Source organism: Antrostomus carolinensis, unplaced genomic scaffold (genome assembly GCF_000700745.2).
Source record: "Antrostomus carolinensis isolate BGI_N321 unplaced genomic scaffold, ASM70074v2 scaffold47907, whole genome shotgun sequence".
Lineage (NCBI taxonomy): Eukaryota > Metazoa > Chordata > Aves > Caprimulgiformes > Caprimulgidae > Antrostomus > Antrostomus carolinensis.
The window spans coordinates 1-21,107 of NW_010330401.1; the positions used below are offsets into that span (position 1 = coordinate 1).

The 21,107-nt window shown below is 37.8% G+C and overlaps 1 protein-coding gene across 1 annotated transcript; it reads left to right on the forward strand.

Moving 5' to 3' along the window:
* Nucleotides 1-2,722: 2,722 nt before the first annotated feature.
* On the forward strand, nucleotides 2,723-18,612 carry ANKMY2 (ankyrin repeat and MYND domain containing 2; the record flags this gene model as incomplete). The annotated part of the gene is made up of 9 exons (XM_010172896.1): nucleotides 2,723-2,787; nucleotides 6,611-6,749; nucleotides 8,600-8,698; nucleotides 10,755-10,915; nucleotides 12,032-12,246; nucleotides 13,387-13,522; nucleotides 15,366-15,494; nucleotides 15,927-16,068; nucleotides 18,389-18,612. Coding segments are annotated over 9 exons (1,310 nt in total), but the record flags the coding sequence as incomplete, so codon positions are not given.
* Nucleotides 18,613-21,107: the final 2,495 nt, after the last annotated feature.

Genomic DNA, 21,107 nt, shown 5'->3' on the forward strand with positions numbered 1-21,107 from the left:
GGCTGTTCCCTGGAGCCGTGGCGCGCTTCTCGCTCGGGCCGATGCGGGGAGCTCAGAGGGCGCCGCCGGCCGGGCCGGGCCGGGCTGGGGTGCGGGGGCCTGACTCCGCCGGGGAAAGCTCGTGTCCTTCTTGCGTGCGTTCCTGTTAGTCCTGCACGCCGGCATTTAGCTAATGGCCTGTGTTAGTGCAGAATCACAGAATGGTTTGGGTTGGAAGGGACCTTAAAGATCAGCCAGTTCCAACCCCCCTGCCATCAGCAGGGACACCTTCTGCTAGACCAGGCAAATTTTACAGGGAGTAATACAGTTCTTTAGCCTGCTACAGGTTTCCCTGTGTGCTGTGCTCGGACCGAAATGTCCTTGCAGACAGGTCATTTTTTAATTAACAGAACTCGAGCTTGTCCAGCGTGTTGTGCACCTTGTATCCCTTATGCTGCTTTGTTTTGCATTTCATGTGAGCGTTGCAGTTTCACCACATTATGTTTCTGCTGGGGGGGCTTTCCGTCACACTTGTCATAACAGTTGGATTTCATGGTCCAGCAATGTGAATGTCACAGCCCTATCTAAACAGTTGCACTCCAAACTGTGTTTTCAAAATTGTGAGTGGTGTTTGTTAGTTGGAGGTAAAATAAGAACACCTGATGTGCTCCATGCATTTCTATATGTAGTTTTGAGGGAATTTGAACCCATAAGAAATTTTATTTATAGTTTTGGGTTTTCGCTCTCCCTTGTGTTAAAACATTCCTCTGTGTCAGAGGCACAAGCATGGGACAGTTGGTAATTAATTTATTGTGGATTAGAATCAGTTTGATTAACTTGACTTTAAGCAGAGTTTCAGGCCTTTGTCTTGCATAGATTTCTATCTAACTTACCTGGTGCTTAGGATCAGGGTCGGGGCATAATTCAGGTTGGAAGGGACCTCAGGGGGTCTCTAGGCCAACCTGCTCAAAACAGGTCAACTGTGAGGTCAGATGAGATTGCTCGGGGCTTTACTTGATCAGGTCTTGAAAACCTCCAAGGGTGGATGTGGCACGGTGTCTTTGGGCAACCTGTTCTGCTGCCTTACTGAGTTTGCAGTGAAAATGGTTTTCCTTATACCCAGTCTAAAGCTTTTTGTTTCAACTTGATCCTGTTGTCTCTTGGCCTCCTACTACACACCAGTAATAGCAGCCTGGCTCCAACTTTAAGCTCTAGCCAGTTCTAGATGTTGAACTTCTCTCAGTTTAGTGTCTCATTTGGAAATCCTTCAATGTCTTTCACACCGAACTCTGAACTTGTAAATACAACTTTGGTTTGCTTTACTTGCATTGAAACTTAGTTTGAACATCACCCCTTGAATTTCTGATATTTGTTCTCTTGCTGGGATGTTCTTCTGAAAACTACTCTGGGTCCTAAGAAGCTTCCCACGTGTTTATTAATACATAAATAAATATTTGGGGGAGTAGGCTAGTTGACAATAGTGCCCTGTCAGTCAGTGTATTTCACTGCATCTTTATCAAGTGTGTGGGATGACCCAGGTGACTGGCTTTTTTCCTTAAAATAATTAATTTATATTTTTTTTAAAAAGAGGTAAAGAAACTTGTTTAGTATAGTTAAGCCACACAAAAAGCTTTATGAAAATAAATTATTTCTAGTATTTGTAATGAGCCAAAACTGAAGTTGCAAGACCTGCTTTGCTGAAAATCTGCTGGAAGAGCACCTCCTTGTGATACAGTGAAGATAAACATGAAGTCTGTCATTAAAATGAGGGATGTAATCCTTATTTTTGTTAAGCACATCACTGCTGAAAGAGTTTTGCTTATGATGGAATCAATGATGAGAAGTTTCTGTTAATTTGCAATAAATTTGACTCTCCAAACTTAGAACTTTGAACGTTCTTTTGTACTCTTTCTGTTTGTTTAAATGTCCGTTGAAGTTGCATTGACGTTACTGGATAGTTCTCCAGTGGGCTTTAAATCAGGTTCTTAGATCTGTGGCTTAACTGGAAGGATTCTTGTAGCAAATGGAAAAATACAAAGGTATGGCCTATTTTTTTTGTTGCACAGATTTTTTTCAGACTTCAGCCTATTTAGGCATTTGGCATTTTTCAGAAATGTCACTGATGAAGTTACCTTGGTCCTTGTCCTTTCCACCTCTATTCTCTATTACCAAAAGCAAATTCTTTCCACTTTTGTGGGCCGGGGAGGTGGAACATTGCAAATTTCAAACTTAAACAGGAAAGGCAGTGTGAGTAAATGATACAGCATGTTTCATTCAGACCAGAAGTCTTTGAAATGGGAAAACTTCCTTTTGTGAGACTTTAGATAGCTTGTTTAGACATAAGATGCTCCAAAAGAGGTCAAAGTACAGACTGTGTTAAAATACTCAGCATAATTTTTTACTCATCCAGAATTTTTCTGATACTGTTTATGAAGAGACATATTAGTGTCCTGTTCTTGTGTGTGTGTAGATCAGTTATTTCACAAAATGCCGTTTACTTCTAGTGGATGTTCTCAGACTACTCTTTGATGTTGTGACTTCTTGGCTTTTAGCTTCTAGAACAGAGCACTGTCCATTCCTAAGGCTCTTCACTAAGTACGACTGATTTGGTAGTGGTTAAGCTACAAAGATTTTGATTCTAATCGGGAATGGAACTGATCTTGTTCCCTTTCTCACCTCTCTTTCTCTCTCTCCGTGTCTTTTTTTTTTATTTATTATTTTTATTTTTTATTTTTTATTAAAGGAAACACCGAGGAGGCTGGAAGGCTACTGGGCAGCAAGAATGTCCGTGTCAATTGCTTGGATGAGGTACAGCAAAACTCTACAAGTGTTATGCTGAGTTTAGCAAGGAAAATACTAGGTCTGAAGGCTTTCTTGTTGTTAAATAGCATTGCTGTACAAGCTCCTGGAAATCAGAATTGTTCTGAATGTCTATCTAGCCTGCAGCTGAATAATGAACCTTTGAAGACCTCTATTCTTTAAACTTTCTTTAAAAAAAAAAAAGTGTACGTTACTTAAAGTACTGCACTGTATTTTCTCTCAAGTTCCACCATGAACTTTGGTGTCTGTAAGGTAAGATGAACACTGCAGCAAGACACGCAGGAGTGCTCCCTGTCTTCTTGTCACCGCCGCCAAACTGTAGTCCCTCTGCTTAGATCACAGCAGACAGTGTGGATAAAGAATACCTGTCCCCATCTCACACTTGCATCTCATCACTTCCCAAATATTGTCTGAAATAAAAGCCAAACTTCCAGTCTATGTGTTTAGTCTGTAATTTTATGAATGAATAGAACTGGTATAGTTGCCTGAATCTAAAGAATAGAATAAGGCACTTTTTCCATGTTCATGTGGGGCTGGGTTCCTCATTGCAAAGGGAGCCTTTTTCCCCGTTTCCTCCCCTTCTGTGCCACATCTTGACCATGTTTCCACATTTGAGAAGTAAAAAGGGTGAAGTGAGCATAAGAGGTGTAAAATACAGGGAATGCTGAGACCACTTGGATTTCTGTTTTCTCTTGAGTAACACAAGTCTATGTGGCTACTCCAGTAGTGAATCATCAGCCTCTTATCCACAAAACAATGGCTTTTGAAAGTGTACATGTATCATGTCTGTGTTCTTACACAGTCAGCGTGAGTGTATGAACGCTCACAATGCAGTCAGATCTTCTGCCGCGTGTGCCCAGGTCACTGGGATGCGAGATGGTCTGTGTATTCTTTTTGTTTGTCCCAACTCTTGTTCCCTGGCCAGCCCCTGCTCCCCAGTTCCTCTGGTCAACAAAGGCTGAGAAACAGTGCTGTTGAGAACTTCCTCTGTAGTTCCTAGAAGGCAAAAGGTTGTTTTTCTAGTTTGTTCTCTTTATGATTTTTTTTATTCAGCCTGTGGAAGCACAGATGTAATAGCTCCCAAGTGCTGCAGAGAGAAATTGATCTGCTTTCTTCTCCCGCTTCTGGTCATGGAGTCCAACTTCTCCCTGGTTCTGGTACTCATCTGCCCCTCCTGCTTCCCCACGTGTCCTTTGCTCCCTTTCTGAGCTGATTCAAACCACTGACCCCACAGTATATTATTTCTTCACTTGGTTCCCCCACCATGGCAGCATTAGATCCATTTCGCTCTTGAAATCCCATCCCTCAGTCTGCTTCTGGTGTATTTACAGCATCAGGAACAGGAAGGGTGGGTTGGCCATGCCGTGAGGCACAGCCCCATTGTGCCAGGGGGTCCCTGTTGGTTGATGAACCCAAGAACCTGGTCAAGGGGGATGCCAAGCAATTTCTAGAGGCGCTGCAAACTCCTCATTTCCATTGTACAGTCAGGTGTACAGGGAATACTCGTAGCCCAACATAAGATGGGAGATGTTAACTTTGCTCCCTGTACCTGATGTAACATCCCTACAAAGTAAACAAAAAACTAGGAAAATTCATTTTTGTCCTAGGGAATGTCTTTGAAAAAATGGATTTTTGTACAGAGGAATGTTACTTAGTAGCTGTTAGAAAATGGATTCTTCATCCTGTGTTCAATATTGGAAGAATAAATAATCTGTTTCATCTGTATGCGTAAGAAACTGTCTACCAGCTTGGTCTTTTAAGTATGTTGTATTCATAATCCAAATGTCATTTGTCAGAAAACAGCCTGTTGCTGGACCTGTCTTTGATATTCAGCCTGAGCAGAGTATTTGCAGTCGTTTTGGTTTCTGCATATTCTACGTAACACAGATATATTCTTTCCAGATAAGGTTGTATCTAGCCTGTCTCTTTTTCATTTGCTGTGAATGTGAAAGGCTGATATTAGTGTGATTTTAAATCCAGTTTTCCAACAACTGTCTGCATGTTTTCTGTTTGATAGGTTTTCTTGATTCACACCACAGCCTGACACTTTCAAAATGTAACCAAAAGCTTTTAAAATGTTTCCCTGGAGGAGAGGCTGGAAAAAAAACAACAAATAAACAAAAAGCCCCACCAAAACCCAAACCAAACAAAAAAACCCACAACCCTTTCCTTTGACATATAATCTTCAGATTGACTTAAAATCACTGTTTACTGCTGTACTTACAGCAGTACTTCTCTGCACAACTAACAGAGGAGAACCTGTGCTGTGACTCCAAACTGGGATTGGCCCATAAAAATTGCTGTCTATATAATGTAACATATTTTATGTTTTTAGGCCTTTACTTACCTTTACAGGACCACAAATGAAACCTAGCAAAAACAAGGACAAATTTGTTTCATGTCTGAGAAGTGATCTCTTCGGGTCTTTTGTTTTCTTTAATGTCAGTTTATATTACAGTTTACCAAAATGTTTCAGGGTACTAAACTATAAGGCATCAAGTAATTTTTTATTGTTTTCAGTTAGGGTGGGTAATAATTAAGTTATAATACTTAAAAATTGTTACTATAGTTTTAAATTTAGTAATTTCACCTTTAGGAAGTTTTTGAAAATTATACTGATAAATTTAACTTAACTAGGTTTATTCTGTCATAAATTGAAACTAAAAATATATTAAGGCTTAAAATGACAATTGCATTATTTCAGAGTATGACATTACCATGCGTTTACAGAGCTGGAGTCATGGTGTACATGAGTGTATTCATGCACCACGCCTTAACCTGCAAAAAAAGGGAAGAAAATGCCATTTTGATTTCCTTCATGGACAAACTGAAGAACACTCCCTTGTATTCAGTGCTGAGAATGTTCTTGCACAATTACTACGTCTTGGCTGATAACATGAATCCTCACTTGATGTTAAGTGAAAATAAACAGCATATTGGAAAAAGTGTATCAAATTCTAAAAACAGCAGGTCATGCAATTTTCTCAAACAGGAACGTGCTTTTCCCTGCCCTTTGAGAGGGAGAGAGCCTGCACTAAAAATTCACCCTAGTTCTGAACATTCCCCTAGGGTTTGCCCAGGTTTGCATTTATAATTACACCAGTGCAACTCTAATAAGAACTCAGTGCCTCCCTTGCTGAAGCTAATCCTTTCTGTCCTGGTGCAGTTTATCAAGAGGCAAGTTTGGAGACGGTGTGGCTGTTAGAGTCTAGTTAGAGCTGTGTGTCTTCACAAGGGCCTTCCGAGCTCTGGCTGGCGTAAGATCACAGACACATACCAAAGGGGTGGAGAGGAAGATAATACAATTACTAGTAAACCTGACTAAAACCAAGCAAGAGGAGTTTCAGAAATTGCCTGTCTTCGTGATGGCAAAAACAACAAGAACCTATTCCTGATTTTCTTGTTGCTTATCATATAATGCAGGAGGAGGGTAATAACTGAAGAACCTGACAGATTTTCTAAAACAAGCTTCTCCCGCTAGCGGAAGCATTAGTTGTCTTTAATGCTAATGTCTTATACAAAGGGCTAGTGACAAATAGGGGTTAAATTTTATTTGTTCAGCACTGGTCTGTTTTCATATATATAGCACAGCATAATCAGAAAAGTGATATGGAAACAGAAAATCTACTGCATCTCAGTAAAGGCATTTTTTGGTCAAGATTTTGTGAGCTTTTTTGTTGTTACTAACTTAAATATTATGTGAGGCTTTGGTAGGGACATTGATATACTAGTGAAAATTATCAATAGTAAGGAGATGAAGAGATATAATGAATTATTTTTTGTGTGCTGCTTTTTTTTTTCCTTATGCTAGCATGGCATGACCCCTCTAATGCATGCGGCGTATAAAGGGAAAGTAGATATGTGCAGGTTGCTCTTGCGACATGGAGCTGATGTTAACTGCAATGAACATGAGCATGGATATACTGCCTTGATGTTTGCTGGACTTTCAGGTAACTTCTTACTAAACTTACATCACTGATTTTTGTGACACTGATGGGTAGAATTTGCCATAAATTAATATTTAAAAGGAATATGTTGACATGTTTTTACTATTCAGGTTACTGTTACTTATGTGAACCATGCAAATACGTCAAGACCAGTAGAATGATAAGGACAGTGGAACAGGAGAGCTACAGTTCAGGCTTGGGATCTTTTTCTGTATAAAAATTGATTTTGTTCAGTGTTTTGAGGCGTATAGTTTGTCTGTACTTTGTCCTATTTGTTATAAATCTCAAAATTCAGTCTCTTGTGACAATTTTCCTGTACAGTGGGATACATTCTGTTTAATTATACTGTTACACTGAAAAAGATGCTGCACCAAACTTCCTTTTTAGGACTACAAGTCATTAGCTTTTAGTAATATTTGAGGCTTGTCAAATCAATCCAGTATTTTTCAAATTTTGCCTTTTTCCTACGTTATATTTGTAATTATCTTGTGGGTGTTTAAAAATGTATTTAGTAAGTTTTAAACTTAATGTTTTCTCACATTAATTTTCCCTCTCCTCTTTTTTTTTTTTTTCCCCATGAGAATGCTTATAGCTGTATATATCTCCTGTCTCAAGTCATGGTTTGCAGCTGTCCTCTTACTATTCTTTTTCCCTGATGAAAAGAATAAATATTTCTTTGCATGAGAAAAAGACACTACATAAAAAACTTTATTCCTTCTAGGGAAAATATTAGATTTGGGAATATGAGGTTATTTTAAGTATTTTCTTTCTAGGCCACTTATGTCTTCCCAGAGTTAAACTGTACTTAGGTACAGTTTAAACTCTGCTTTCTTCCATCAAAAGTATAAAAAGAGAAAGACATGTGTATATGAACCTTAACTGGATCATCAGATTGCTTTTCTCCTAAAAAGTTAGTAAAAAGATCTGGAAAATTTCAGTATTCCATGTCATTGAGCAATATTGGAGCTGCAGCAGATGGATGGGAACAAACTCCCAGAGGCTGTTAAATGACTGCAGCTTTATGGAAAATACTGCATTTTTACCATTTTCTCACAGATGAGCTTTTAACCTGTCATCCTGGGTTTGAATGCTCCTGTTATCTGTGAGTACAAAAGGTACATGAGCAATACTAATGCATTGCCTTTGTTTTTAAATCAGAAACATTAATTTCCATCCACCACTCCCTCTTTTTTATATTCAATTTTTTGTACTTAGCATGTGCACAAAAACTGATAAAGAATACCTTTGAAAGCAGAACCAGCACGAGTGGTGACAAGTGTCCTTATTAGTCTCTGAAGGGCACCAATTAAGTCATCTAATCTTCTCGTCAAATTTTAGCTTCATTTTACTTGGTATTTAGCCCAGTGAGAACACCCAGTTCCCGCTGTGGAGAAAGGAACAATCTGTTCTCTTCTCTATGCTCCTGCTACATAATAGTACTGCATTTGTTTTTCTTCTTAGAATAGCAAATGTTGTAGTTGAACTGTCAAACTAGATTAGTAGACTTTGCTTCTATACTGCTATCCAGAGGGACCAAGCTCTTCTGTAGTTATATGCATAGGACTCCCATAAGCTCCACAGGGAGCTGAGTCTGTGTTACAGAGACCAGAGTTATACCCTGCCTGAATTTAGTTTTCACTTTGCTTTGACCCCCTGGAACCATAAATAAGGAGGCAGCACCATGTCTTTCTCTTAATCCATTCTTAAAATAACGACATTAAGAACATTCATTTCCCTCAGTGTTATTCCTGGTCTTTAAGAAATTCACCCCTTGGTTTTTTACAACATAAAGAATTATAAGTTCTGGTTTGTTCTCCCCATCTCTTCCCCCCGCCACCCCGACTCAAATTCAGGAAACAAAGAAATCACCTGGATGATGTTAGAGGCTGGAGCAGAGACTGATGTTGTCAACTCTGTGGGAAGGACAGCAGCTCAGATGGCTGCTTTTGTGGGTAAGGTGAAAGTCTGTTATCATTTCCTAAATTCCTAAAGAAGGAAAATGTTAGAATCTGGTGTTTTTTATTGGAGGAACATTATTTAATGACCCATTCTGAAATGATGTAATTGTTCAGCTTTTTTTTCACATCTCATCCTGTAACAGAGTCAATTTGTGTTTTATTCCCATGCTTTGTTTTATAAAAGCACAAATGATCTTATCTGTAAGAATAAATCCTGCTGTTCTCCAAGCATGCAAGTTTTTGCAATGTCATCACTTTTCAACTAGTAAGAGGAAGCTGCTGACATCTGAGGTGTCTGAAGTGCAGGTATGTGCTTCTGCAGTACAAAGCGCGTAATCGGAGCTCCCTTTGTGGGAAGGGACAAACGTAGCACTGGGAGTCAGGAATCCTCATCTGAGCTTTGCCAGGAGCGCGCTCTGTGCTCGCGGTGAGTCACCTCCTGCCCTTCACCCCCTCCGTGGGCAAAGTCTCAGAACCTGCTCTGAGGTAGGTCAGTACCTACTGACCTGAACTTGACTAGAACAAGACAAAAGATTTATCGTTCCAGTATGCTGTGTGGTCCTGGGCAAAACATGCAACTAGGCTTTTTGCTGTTGTTATGTTTCTTTTTCTTGTCTTTTTTTCCTAAACCTTTTTTACTTCTTTACCCATCTTGACAGTGCTGGGAGATTTCTGGCTTAACATTCCCAAATATACCACTTTTTCTTTATTTCTAGCAAGGACATTTGATAAAATACTACGAGAAAAAGTGAAATTGTTTTAATGACTCAGCTATTGCTGTCCTGATGACCTTCTCAACATCCAAAACTGAGGACCTGTATTTTCACTTCAACACAACCTTCTCATATTGTTTAAATGTCTGAGAACTCTCTTGCAAGAGCCTACCGTGCCATTTAGATTTACCGCCTTGAATAGTGAGTTAGTGCAGTTTCAATTTCAATTGTGTCTTGTTCTGGCCTTTTAAAAAAGGAAAAGATTGACATTGCTTACTTGAGGTACAAGCAGCAAAACCTTAACTATTCACTTAATACCTCAGAGAAGCCCACTCCTATTAATTATACTTTGGATTTGGAGAGTCTTTCCCATTATCGTGCTGAATTGACTTATTAATGAATAGAGAATGTTATCTCCAATATAATTTTGGAGAATTTTTATTTAAAATCTCATCACATCACCAAGGTAGAATAAATATTTTCAGACATACTGAGATATGCTACTCTGTAAAACTCTGAACATTAGAATCCATTCCTGATCTTTCTATTCTCTGTCCTATCAACATTAATTCATCTGTCAGTGTGTGGGAAGTGAGGATACTTCTTCCCCTGTCATTTGTCTTACATGGTGCTCTATTAGCTTAGAACAGTCTCTTCTAAAACGGTGGAGGGTTTTAAATGCTGGAATTTCGTTGTCTGTGTCTTATTCTACTGATTAATAGGATTAGTGCCAAGATAAATCAATCAATTTAAAGAATATGGTCTTGAACTAGAGAAGCTAAATTTTATTTTCCCTTTAGCCAAGTAATCCATCATATTGTCAGATGTAGAAGACAAGAAGGGGGTGTAAATTCTCTCATCTTGTTACTTTCATCACAGTCCTTTTTTTTTTTTTTCTGTAAATTTTAAGCATGTTCTGTTTCAGGTCTTAAAACTTAAAAATCACAATGCAAATGTCATTAATTTTTGAAAGTACGAAGTGGAAATAACTTCTCATGAGAAATTTTAACACCAGCATGAGACTACTAGTATAGTGTAACTTTGGGGAAAAATACCTATTCTTTTAGTGTTGGCTCACCAGGGAAGGAGGATGCGGGAAGGAGATAAAGTTCTCAAAATGAAATTTCATTAAGTCATTCCCTGCTGGGAGTCAGTAAGTGACACTTAATGAATGTAAAAGAATTGTAAGAGTTGCCTGTCACCAGTGCAAAGCCTATCATGCTAAGCTCCTTTGTGAGTAATTCTCACCTGTATTGGATTTGGTTTCAGGTCTTTTTGTTGTTGTTGTTACTATTTAATTTCATTGGTGTTTTGTTTTTTTTCTTGTGTGCCTTTAGGTCAACATGACTGTGTGACCGTCATCAACAACTTCTTTCCACGTGAAAGGCTGGACTACTATACTAAACCACAAGGCTTAGATAAAGAACCAAAACTGCCAGTAAAATTAGCTGGACCTCTACATAAAATTATTACTACTACTAACATGCATCCTGTTAAGGTGGAGTAATATGTAAATTTTATATGTTTCTGGCATGGAAACTGTTTCTTTTTGTCAGAAAGCATTCAGCTCTTCTGAGAGTCCCAACTGAGATCAAAAGCATTATGAACTGTTCAGGTGCTTCTGAAAATGAGAACCAGGTTCAACATTTAGAATTGATTAAAAAGTGAAGCTATTTCAGTGTTTATATACACCAGTATCTTAAACTAGCACCTTTAAGTGGAGAGATTCTTATTTTTTGCATCCATACCCACAGATAGCTTTCTTTTTTTCCTAGCCCTGCTTGAAGTGGAAACATAGAACAATTTACTGTTGTAACAAAATCTCATTGTTCTCTCGATGCCTGTCTCAGCATGTATCTTCCTATCTTCATCACTGGTTCACTGTAGTAACATCTACTGCTGTTTCTGAAAGTATGGGCAAGAGATGTTTATTTTTACTTCCCAGTGTATTTGATTAAAATAACGCCTTTTATGGTTTGCTGCTCCCGTGTAGTTCAGGGAGATTAATACACCTCAATTCAAAGACAAGTTCCTTGGGCTTGCCATTCCAAGTCAGGAATTTGTCAACAGATGCCCACCAGGTAACTGCAGCACATTCAAAGGGTAATGCACCAGTGGCAGCTAATTTAGTGAGCAGAGTATACAGTTTCCTCTCAAAATGGATAGTTCAGTGCTTTACTGGTCTACCTGAAGTACTCCCAGATTATGTGACGTTGGTGCGTTCTGTGAAACTGCCCAAATTCTACAAGTCCGGTTTTAGGTGTTCAAAAGGAAAGTGATTTTGGGACAATGTATGGTAGTTTCTGTAACTGTTTCTTTTGAAATGGTTTTGATTCTTCAGGTTCTTATTCTGGAAAAATCCGTAGTATTTTTAATAACAGACTTAATTTTGAATATTTCTTGTATGGGAGCTGTGAATTACAGTATATTAAATAGTAATACTAAATAGTGACTGAAAAAAGGAGGAGAAGTCTGCATAAGACAGAAGTAGAGGAATATTAGAAACTCCACTGAAATTTAGCTCATTATAAGCTATATAGCCTGTAATGCTAATGCACAAGTCTGAAAATATTAGTTCCTAATTCGATTACATTTTCTTTGCTCTTTCTCATAGATTGTGTTGCTGGTTAAAGAGAACCCTCTATTGGCTGAAGTAGAAGCACTGCAGAAATGTTACAGGGTTCTGGATCTAATTTGTGAGAAATGCATGAAGCAGAAAGATATGAATGAAGTACTTGCTATGAAAATGCACTACATCAGTTGCATCTTCCAGAAATGTATTACATTCTTAAAAGAACGAGAGGATAAACTAGATGGATTTATCAAAAGGTATGTATTTCTACAAAGAGGTCTGAAAGCCATATGTATGAACCAGCTCTACAGATATCAAAAAAAGACGCCTGCAATAATAGATTGGATTGTCTTGGATAAAGGCTATGCCAAGTACATTTTGAAATAATCCCAGCTGTAGTCACTTCAGGGTGGCACTGACGCCCTTTTTTCTTCCTGAAGTGGCATTGTCCTTTCCTGGGTTACAAAAGAAACATTCTTAGAGTTTCAGCTCCCAGCTGGAACTGATTAGAGCTTGGCAGTCACACATACACTATGAAGCAGCAGAGAGCAATATGTGGTAGAGAAAAAGGGGAGTGATAGGTTTGAAAAAAGAATTTCTCAATGTCCAATATTGATCATCTGGGAACAGTTCTTCTGCCATTTTGCTCTCCAGCAGTGAGATTTTTTTATTTTTTAATTTTTTTTTCAAAACCACTTAAGCAACTGTATATCCCACCGGCTCTGGATGAGTGAGACTTGTGCTCTTAAATCACTTAGATCTTCAGAACTCAGTCAGAGTTACAGAACCAGCTGGGTGATCTTAAGTATCAAAGTGGCCTGACTTTTAGAAGGATCACTTTCCCCATAGACCTCCCTGGATTTCTACATGATACTGAAAATAAGTTATGAAGTCAGCTTTCACATACTGAAATCAAATGGTTCATCGGTGATCCATATAAAAAAGTAGGAGCCAACCAGATGAATGTAGAGGCATCAGGACTATAACCTGTTCTTAAACATAAGTAAAGCAGAATTTGTATTTTAGTGTTGTGTGTTCTTCAGTGTTTATTTTTACAATGATCATTTTTAAACACAACAAAGCATTTTGCTGCTTCAGTCTGATGTTGATACTAGTGTACCCGTAGATTATTATTTTTCTCTGTGTGGTTGAATCAGTAAGTAGTGGTTTCAGAGCTTAGAACATACAGGTAGTAATTTTATATTTTGTAATGATTGTGCATTAGAATAAAAATAATTTCATTTGCATTTTAAACACTTCTATGTATGAAGTTGCCAAATTTTGAATTCTAATTCTTCTCTATCATTTGGAAGAGGACAGAGTACAGCATGCTGTGTATTTGTTCTTGAACATTTACTATGTGATTTATTACTTGACTTTGGTTTTAAAAAATTTAGTCTCTTGAAAGGGAGAGAGAAAGATGGTTTCCCTGTGTATCAAGAGAAGCTGATTCGAGAAAGTATCCGAAAGTTTCCTTACTGTGAAGCTACATTGCTCCAGCAGCTCGTGAGAAGTATTGCTCCTGTTGAAATAGTAAGTTTTTCCTATGAAGAAAATACTTCCTAAGCAACTTTCATAATAAATTCAGTTTAAAATAAGCCATCTTTCTGCTCCTCAGCTTCTGCAGTGCATAATATTAAACAAAGGTTTTTGATGTCTGTGAACTCTCTGGCAAACTGGAATTTTATTTTAAATATTGCAGGAAGATGCTCTGAAATAGTTCAACTAGCAGTTTTTTTCCTGTGCTCATAACGAATGCTTCGATACCTCCACTTTTAAAGAAAATTGAAACAATTTTGTTTCTGTGTCAGAGCTTTGTTTTCCTACTCTGGGATGTCTGTTCAGTTTTTCTTTGTAGATTTGCTCTTAAAAGTTGTAGATACAGACACAGATGAAACTCATTTTGCACTCCTTTTTCATGTCTAAATTCAATTTAAGATTGAATAGTTTCCTAGTTTTAATGCATTCATTATTCCTAGTGTACACAAAAAGTTGATAATATAATGATGGTACAAAACCAAAAAACATCCTGTGAGGCGCCTTTTATCATGAGGAGCAGCAAGATGATGCAATATAGAGCAAAATGTATATCTAAATTAGGAAATCAAAATTACAAGTAAAAAATCTAACTTAATTTTTCTTCATATGCCTTTGCTAACACACTTCATTATAGTACTACTAAATAGTTCATAATAAATTTTACCCTAGATGTACTATTCTTTTTTAATAAAGTTCTCAGAGACCAATAATCTTTGGTCTCTGAGAGCTAGATGTTATATGCACTAACACTGGGGAAGTGGAACAATTTTGTGATGTGTTTGCATTATACTGAATGAATTAAAAATAGCCTCCGTCTTAAGTGGCTCCAGTCTAGTAAAATGTCCTGAGGCTTAATGCAATCCCTACTGTTTGTCTAAGCCAGAAAAATAAACACAGTGTGAAAACATAAGCCATCACCATGCATTACGACTTGCTTTAGAGTAAACATTTTCCTTCCTGTCTGTTTTTTCTTAGAAGAGCTGGCAGCCTTTTCTGCCTTCTCTCTTTAAAGCAATAATGGTTTGTTGTATTGGATTTCTGTCCATCATGCAGAACTGGGAAGGAGGACATGCTATAAATTTTTAATTGTCTGGAAGGCCTTGGCCTTTGGCAGCACAATTACTGGGATTCAGTCTGGGCACCTCAGCATTGTCGTAGTAGTTATGATCATGCATATTCCATGGTAGTCTAACAGTTTAAGGATTTACTTAGAGCTGGAATTACTTGGCATTTTTTTCCTCTAACGTTTACAGCATTGCCCAAAAGAGTAGTTGTAATTTTTGGTTACCAGTAAAATATACTAAGTCGTACTGCTTGTATTGCCTGGGAAAGATACTGCAAATAATATTTAAATAGTAATATGTAAATCATTGTTTTGAAGATTCTGAGTTCTGACCATTTGGTCTGTAGTATCTGAGTACACTGAGCACAATAGTATATCAGTGACAAGTAAAATACCTTGTGTGGGCCAGCACAGACTAAGCTGTAAAAACCTGCTGCACGCGATCTTCAAGCAGATGACAGAACACTGAGTTAGTAAATAGTGTTACTGACAATTTACAGAGTAAAACCTGATAATTGTTGTCCTCCCTTTTACTGGAGCTAAAGACTGGGTTAACTTTGTGTACAAAAATTTATCTAACCATATAAATGTTAAGTTGTGCATGTTAGTTGTAATTCTGGATTTAGTTCTATGTTCTTGCTGCTGTTGCATCTTCAGTGAGATTGCAACTGGCTGCTTGGAAGTTTGCATTGCTTGTTTGGTTTTTCTCGTGCATGTCCCTCTTCATGATAGTGTTGCTTTTTAATCTCATTACTACCTCGTCTTACCTTTCAGGGTTCTGATCCTACAGCTTTTTCTGTACTTACACAAGCTATTACTGGCCAAGTGGGTTTTGTGGATGCCGAATTCTGTACAACTTGTGGAGGAAAGGGTGCAGACAAAAGATGTTCTGTATGTAAAATGGTAAGAATCCATGAATAGTTATAATGAATCAGAAAAAAATAGTGCCACTGAGGTGCTGAGGATTTTGAATGCTTGACTATTTACTGTGTAGACTTATGAGGAATGGCATGTATGCCTACAGTGAAAATGTGCAAGCTGTCTACTTCTGGGAGAGATGCCTGAAATTCAGAAGTAGGAGTACTTGGATTTCCACCTGTGTATGTTTTAAGAATTAAGAAAGAGTAAAATTTCTGTATTTTCAGAGTTAACAAAACAAATATTCTGTATAGAGTTTTATATAGGTTAGAATCATTCCATATGCCCTCACAAATTGCTTAGAAATACTGTAAAATAATATACATAGAGAGGTTTAACTCTGTACACTATGAAATGCAAAAATATTGTGTATTTTTTAGTACGTAAAGATTAATTGATAGCTCTGGTAACTTTCAGGTGATGTACTGTGACCAGAACTGCCAGAAAATACACTGGTTTACCCACAGAAAAGTCTGTAAGACCCTGAAGGAAATTCATGAGAAACAAGAACTAGAAGCTGCCAAAGAAAAAAGGAAACAAGAAAAAAAGCAAAAGAAAGGTCAGGATCTTTAGTTTACTTGCTGAAACTAATGCTGCATTAACTGCACCACAAGGAACAATAGTAACAGGTCTTAAAATCTGTTAACAGCTGAGGTTGAAAGAAAAATCTCTGTTGTAACATAACAGCATATCTGCATTTGTTGGAATTCTAGTCTTTCTATTTGCAAATGCTGTGTACTTGTGCTGTGTACTATGTTTTTTTAATGCTAGAGTTACACAGGTTTCTACAACTAAAGCATTTTGAATTACACTGCACCGTTTCCAAATCCAAATCTTTAATCAAAATCATGCAGAAGTTTGATGCTACTCTGCCTTTCGTTGGAGGCATTAGTACAAGTTGGATAATAAGCAAGCAGCCCACTCCTTCCCGTTGCAAAGGTTAATGCAGATGTTAACTCTCCTGTAATACTTTCTTGTTCATGATCACAGTATCAAGTTAATTGTGTTGTGTACTTTGAACAAGAAGAAAGACAGCATTACTCTTTAAACATTAATGGTGTTTTTCTCACTTCAATAAGCAAATAATTAATACATAATGACAGAAAAACCACTGTATCTCACATACCCTCTTAACTTATTCTGATACAATGTTTCTGTAAGTGAAATAACTTTTTCTCTTTTACAACTTACTAGATTCCCTTCCCCTTGTTTTGAGGGTAGTAGAAGCACACTGGACAAATCACACTTTTCTTATAATGGTAGTATTCTTCACTTCGGATGGACTGTAAAAGCTATAGCAGCATATAAATTAGTAATTAGTGCAGTTTTCAACAGCTTCCTGTGATGATCCTGTTACAACAAGAGTTGCTGTTGCATGGAATTAAGATCACTGTGGAAGATGGAGGCAAGGATACTAGAACTCCCCAAGCATATTGCATACCAATACAGCAAAAGATAATGAGCTGTGAGCAGTGTGGCACCTCACACTGGTGACAGATACACACACTCGCAGGCTCAGATTAACTGAACAAATCAGTGGCCAGGTACTGTCCTCTTCAGAGTGAGACACAGGATCTTGGTGGATGGCTCTTCTCCCTCCCTCCCTTCCTAAAAAGGGAAGCTAACGTTTTTTGACACGTTACCACTGCACTGTCTACGTGTCAGTCTTCACTAGCTTCTTCAGGTACCACAGCTGCAACTATAAGCGAAACCAAGAGTTTAAGAGTTACCACTGTGGAAGGGTGAGTGCTAAGGCAGTGTATGCTTCAGCCTGTGCTTAAGGCAGTTAGCTCCATAGCCGAATGAGACCTTGGCAGGGCGTTGGCAGTGTTGTGGCCAGCTGTGACAGTGTTTTCAGCTGGCTATAAATCATAACAGAGAATAAGAAACCAAGATGAACTACTTCGGAACGTGCCAGGGCCCCCAAATAGGCATTCCCCTTTCTTTTCAGAATTGCTAGGACCCAGCCCCTACTTAGCAGCATCAGGGCAAAAAGTTCTTTAACAGTTTTTTTTTCTCCAAAAATATAGCTTGAAAAGTAAAGGTGCAACAGCTGATTCCATTCCATGCAGTCTGGTTATAAATTTTAGGATGACTCACTTCAACCAAAGTTCATTGTGGTCAACTGTTCATTAGCAAATAATTTTTTCAGTCTGTTATATGCAAAAATGCTTGCTACATAATCAAGTACATGCCTCTTTTTTCTTTTTCTTTTTTCTTTTTCTTTTTTCTTTTTCTTTTTTCTTTTTCTTTTTTCTTTTTCTTTTTTCTTTTTCTTTTTTCTTTTTCTTTTTTCTTTTTCTTTTTTCTTTTTCTTTTTTCTTTTTCTTTTTTCTTTTTCTTTTTTCTTTTTCTTTTTTCTTTTTCTTTTTTCTTTTTCTTTTTTCTTTTTCTTTTTTCTTTTTCTTTTTTCTTTTTCTTTTTTCTTTTTCTTTTTTCTTTTTCTTTTTTCTTTTTCTTTTTTCTTTTTCTTTTTCTTTTTCTAAAAAAGGAAAACAAAACTCACCTGTACTCTCTGTTTAACCATCCTGCAGACATTCTTTGAAAAGCTAACTGTAGGAATAGTGTCAATAAAACATAGTGAATTGAAAGTTAAAATAACTGTGGTGTCCTACTCTGCTCCTAGACATTAAAAAGAAGTATGGCAAAAGTGAAGATAAATTTATGGAAGCTTTGTGTAGGGTTAGTTTCAGAGTAATCTTATCACCAATTTAAGCAGAACTCTAGTGTCTTAGGTCTTTTTTGATGAAGCTTGGTTAAATTAATAACTTTTGTAATTGATGCAGAGTTTCCTAGTGTTTATTACTCTTCAATTATAAAAATGTTTGCTTGCAGATGAGTTCAGTGTTTACTGATGATGCAATTTCTGTTTTGTTTAGATGAAGTGCAACTAGCAGATGGTAGTTCTACAAGCGATGAACAGTCAGATCCTGGTCCAGATGCTACCAAACAAGTGGATCCAAATAATGCTACTGACCGAACGGAAGAACCTGAATTTACTAAAGAGGTGGAGGCGCGAGCCCTGCATTCTGAAAGTCCACAGGAAAGTGAGACTGGCTTAGCTGATGTTGCTTTTAAAAAAATTCAAGATTCTGAGGAGTAAGAAGAGGGTAGGAAGGTACAAAGAGTTTTGGCTACATCCCTGTACCTCAAGGGTCCTTAAAGAATTTTTTATGCTGACCGTGTCTGAGTTCTTACAGCATGACTTATGCAAGACTCCCTTTGAAAGACAGCATGTCTCTGTTCATCATGAGATGAAATACTGGCTAATTTGTCCATAAATACTTCAGGTTCTGTTGTAGATTGTCAAAATAGGTATGTATTATCTGATAAAAACCAGAGTGGCATAGATCCATCTGTATGTATACCAAGAGCAAGCACAGTAAAAATCTATGAGTATCTGTGGTTGATCAGCCACTTAGTGAAAAGTAAAAAGCATTTGATTTGGATTATTCATGTTTTCAGAACCTAAAATCTATTTTAATTGTAATTTAAATATCTTTTTCTGCAAGTAGTTAAAAGCATTAGGAAGCCAACTCTTAAATTGCTTTTTTACACCAATTTATGAAGCTTTATCTGAAGGAATTCAGTAGCGGTTAAGTTACTGAAGATACTCATCTGAATTCCCAACTTTTCATGACATTACTGTAAATATTTTTGACTAGTGAGTGCCCAACAATAGTGTCTATTCTGTGGCAATTTTATTAAATGATAGTGCTGTTTTGGATGTCTCAAGCTGACTGTGAAATGTGTGTTTCAACAGAATTATTTCGCTATTGGTTTGGTCAAAAATATTTCAAGTTTGTCAAAGTCTAATGAAGGGAAGACCAGAATGATTGAAAATATTTTGGCTGACAAGAATAATGGCTTGTAAATCTCAGCTTTCAGGTAAAAATGCCTTAGAGCACTCTGGGAAGTTGCTTATGAATTATTTCATAAACATAAAAGAGGCTTAATATTGTTCATGCTGAACCTGGTCACAGTGAATTAGATGGGAAAATTCATGCGTGCATCGATACAACTGGGATTTCACTTGGGCTTTCAACTGAACACTGTATCTAGAAAACAGCTTCCCTTAACCATGGTGGTTTCAGTCAGAGTTACTACCGTGTCTCATGAAATCAGTGGGAATGCCACAACCAAATATATTGCTTGCTGCGTAAGGATGGCAAAACTTGAGGTTCTCTGATTGTTGGATGAGTAACTGGTGGCTTGAACATGGCAGTATCCTTCAACTTAGAGGAACAGGGACCATCCTAAAACAGAGGACAAATGTTATTAATTTTTTACTGTGTAGTATATTGAAAGTTTTTGTTTAATATTCTGAAAACTGTAAGAGTAAGGATACATAAATGCACCTGTAAATGTGCGGGGAATGTACCTGTGTTTTAACTTCAGGGATTAGAAGAATAAATTGTGATGAATAAAGGGAAGTTTTTTAAAAGAAGGGAGCTGAGTGGCAATTCTTGTTTACTGCATCTGTTAATGCCTGTTGGGACATAACAGTGACATTCTCATTTGGCCTGCATGGGCCTCCTGTAGCTCGGGTGTACAAGTTCCGTTTCATGACAGTTGGCAAGCAAGAGATGCACGCCTGGAACTTAGATACAGCGTCATGATATAGTCACTCTTGGATCTGGGAATGCAGAAGTGCTGCTGGTTCCCTGTTCTACGTGTAGCATTTGGGGCTCACTGGGATCTGTTGCTTTTTAAAGTTTCTCTGGAAATTTAGGACACATGAGTCACGATTTCAGGTGTGGTGATACCCCCAGCACAAATCCTGATTTCATTCTGCCAACCAGTGCTTTTTTTTTTGGTGAAGAACAGCCAAAGCAATAGGAGAAATTATAAACATTGGAAATAAGTGTCAAGTGTGGGATTATTGGAGCAGATAATGCAGTTGTGTTCTCATTCTAACTTGAAAAGGCTTCAAAATCTCTATGAGCAGAGGCTGCCACACTTCCCTCTTTTGGCACCGAGTGTCAGAGAAGAGCAATTGCAACCCGCATTAGGTTCCTGGTGCGCACTGACACTCCAGAGCTACCTCTGCCTTCTTCAGCTTGTGCTGGTGACAGCTCTTCCATTGGAAGATCATGGTTGATAGGTCCTGCATGAACTTGGGGTAATGACTAGCTCTTGCATAATCATGAATTGGAGGAAACATCTCATGTGACATGTTACTTATAAGGAACTTTAAGTAGAATGAAAATTCATATGCCATTGACTGATTCCTTAAGCAAGGTTTTAAGAGACAAGACAGCTGTGGAGTGCAAAGCCAACAGACACACTCTTGCACCTTCAAGGGTGTGTGATTTTCCTCTCCACTTGGAAAAATGGAGTTTTCACTTTAGCTGTTTTGCTAGATGGAGGAACATAGCAGCTGTGAATCTGTTTAGCCTGCTTCATCGCAGTTCTTGCTCCCTAGTTCACTTTTAGGCTAAGTGGTTTTTCATATCTACTCTCTCTTCTGTTGTTTTCTTCACCTTAGGAAAAAGGATTGAATTAAGAATATATAAAAGCTTCTAAAACTATGTGAGCATATCTTCTAGTGAACTAAATGTTTAGATCAGGGGTCCTCAAACTACAGCCCACGGGCCA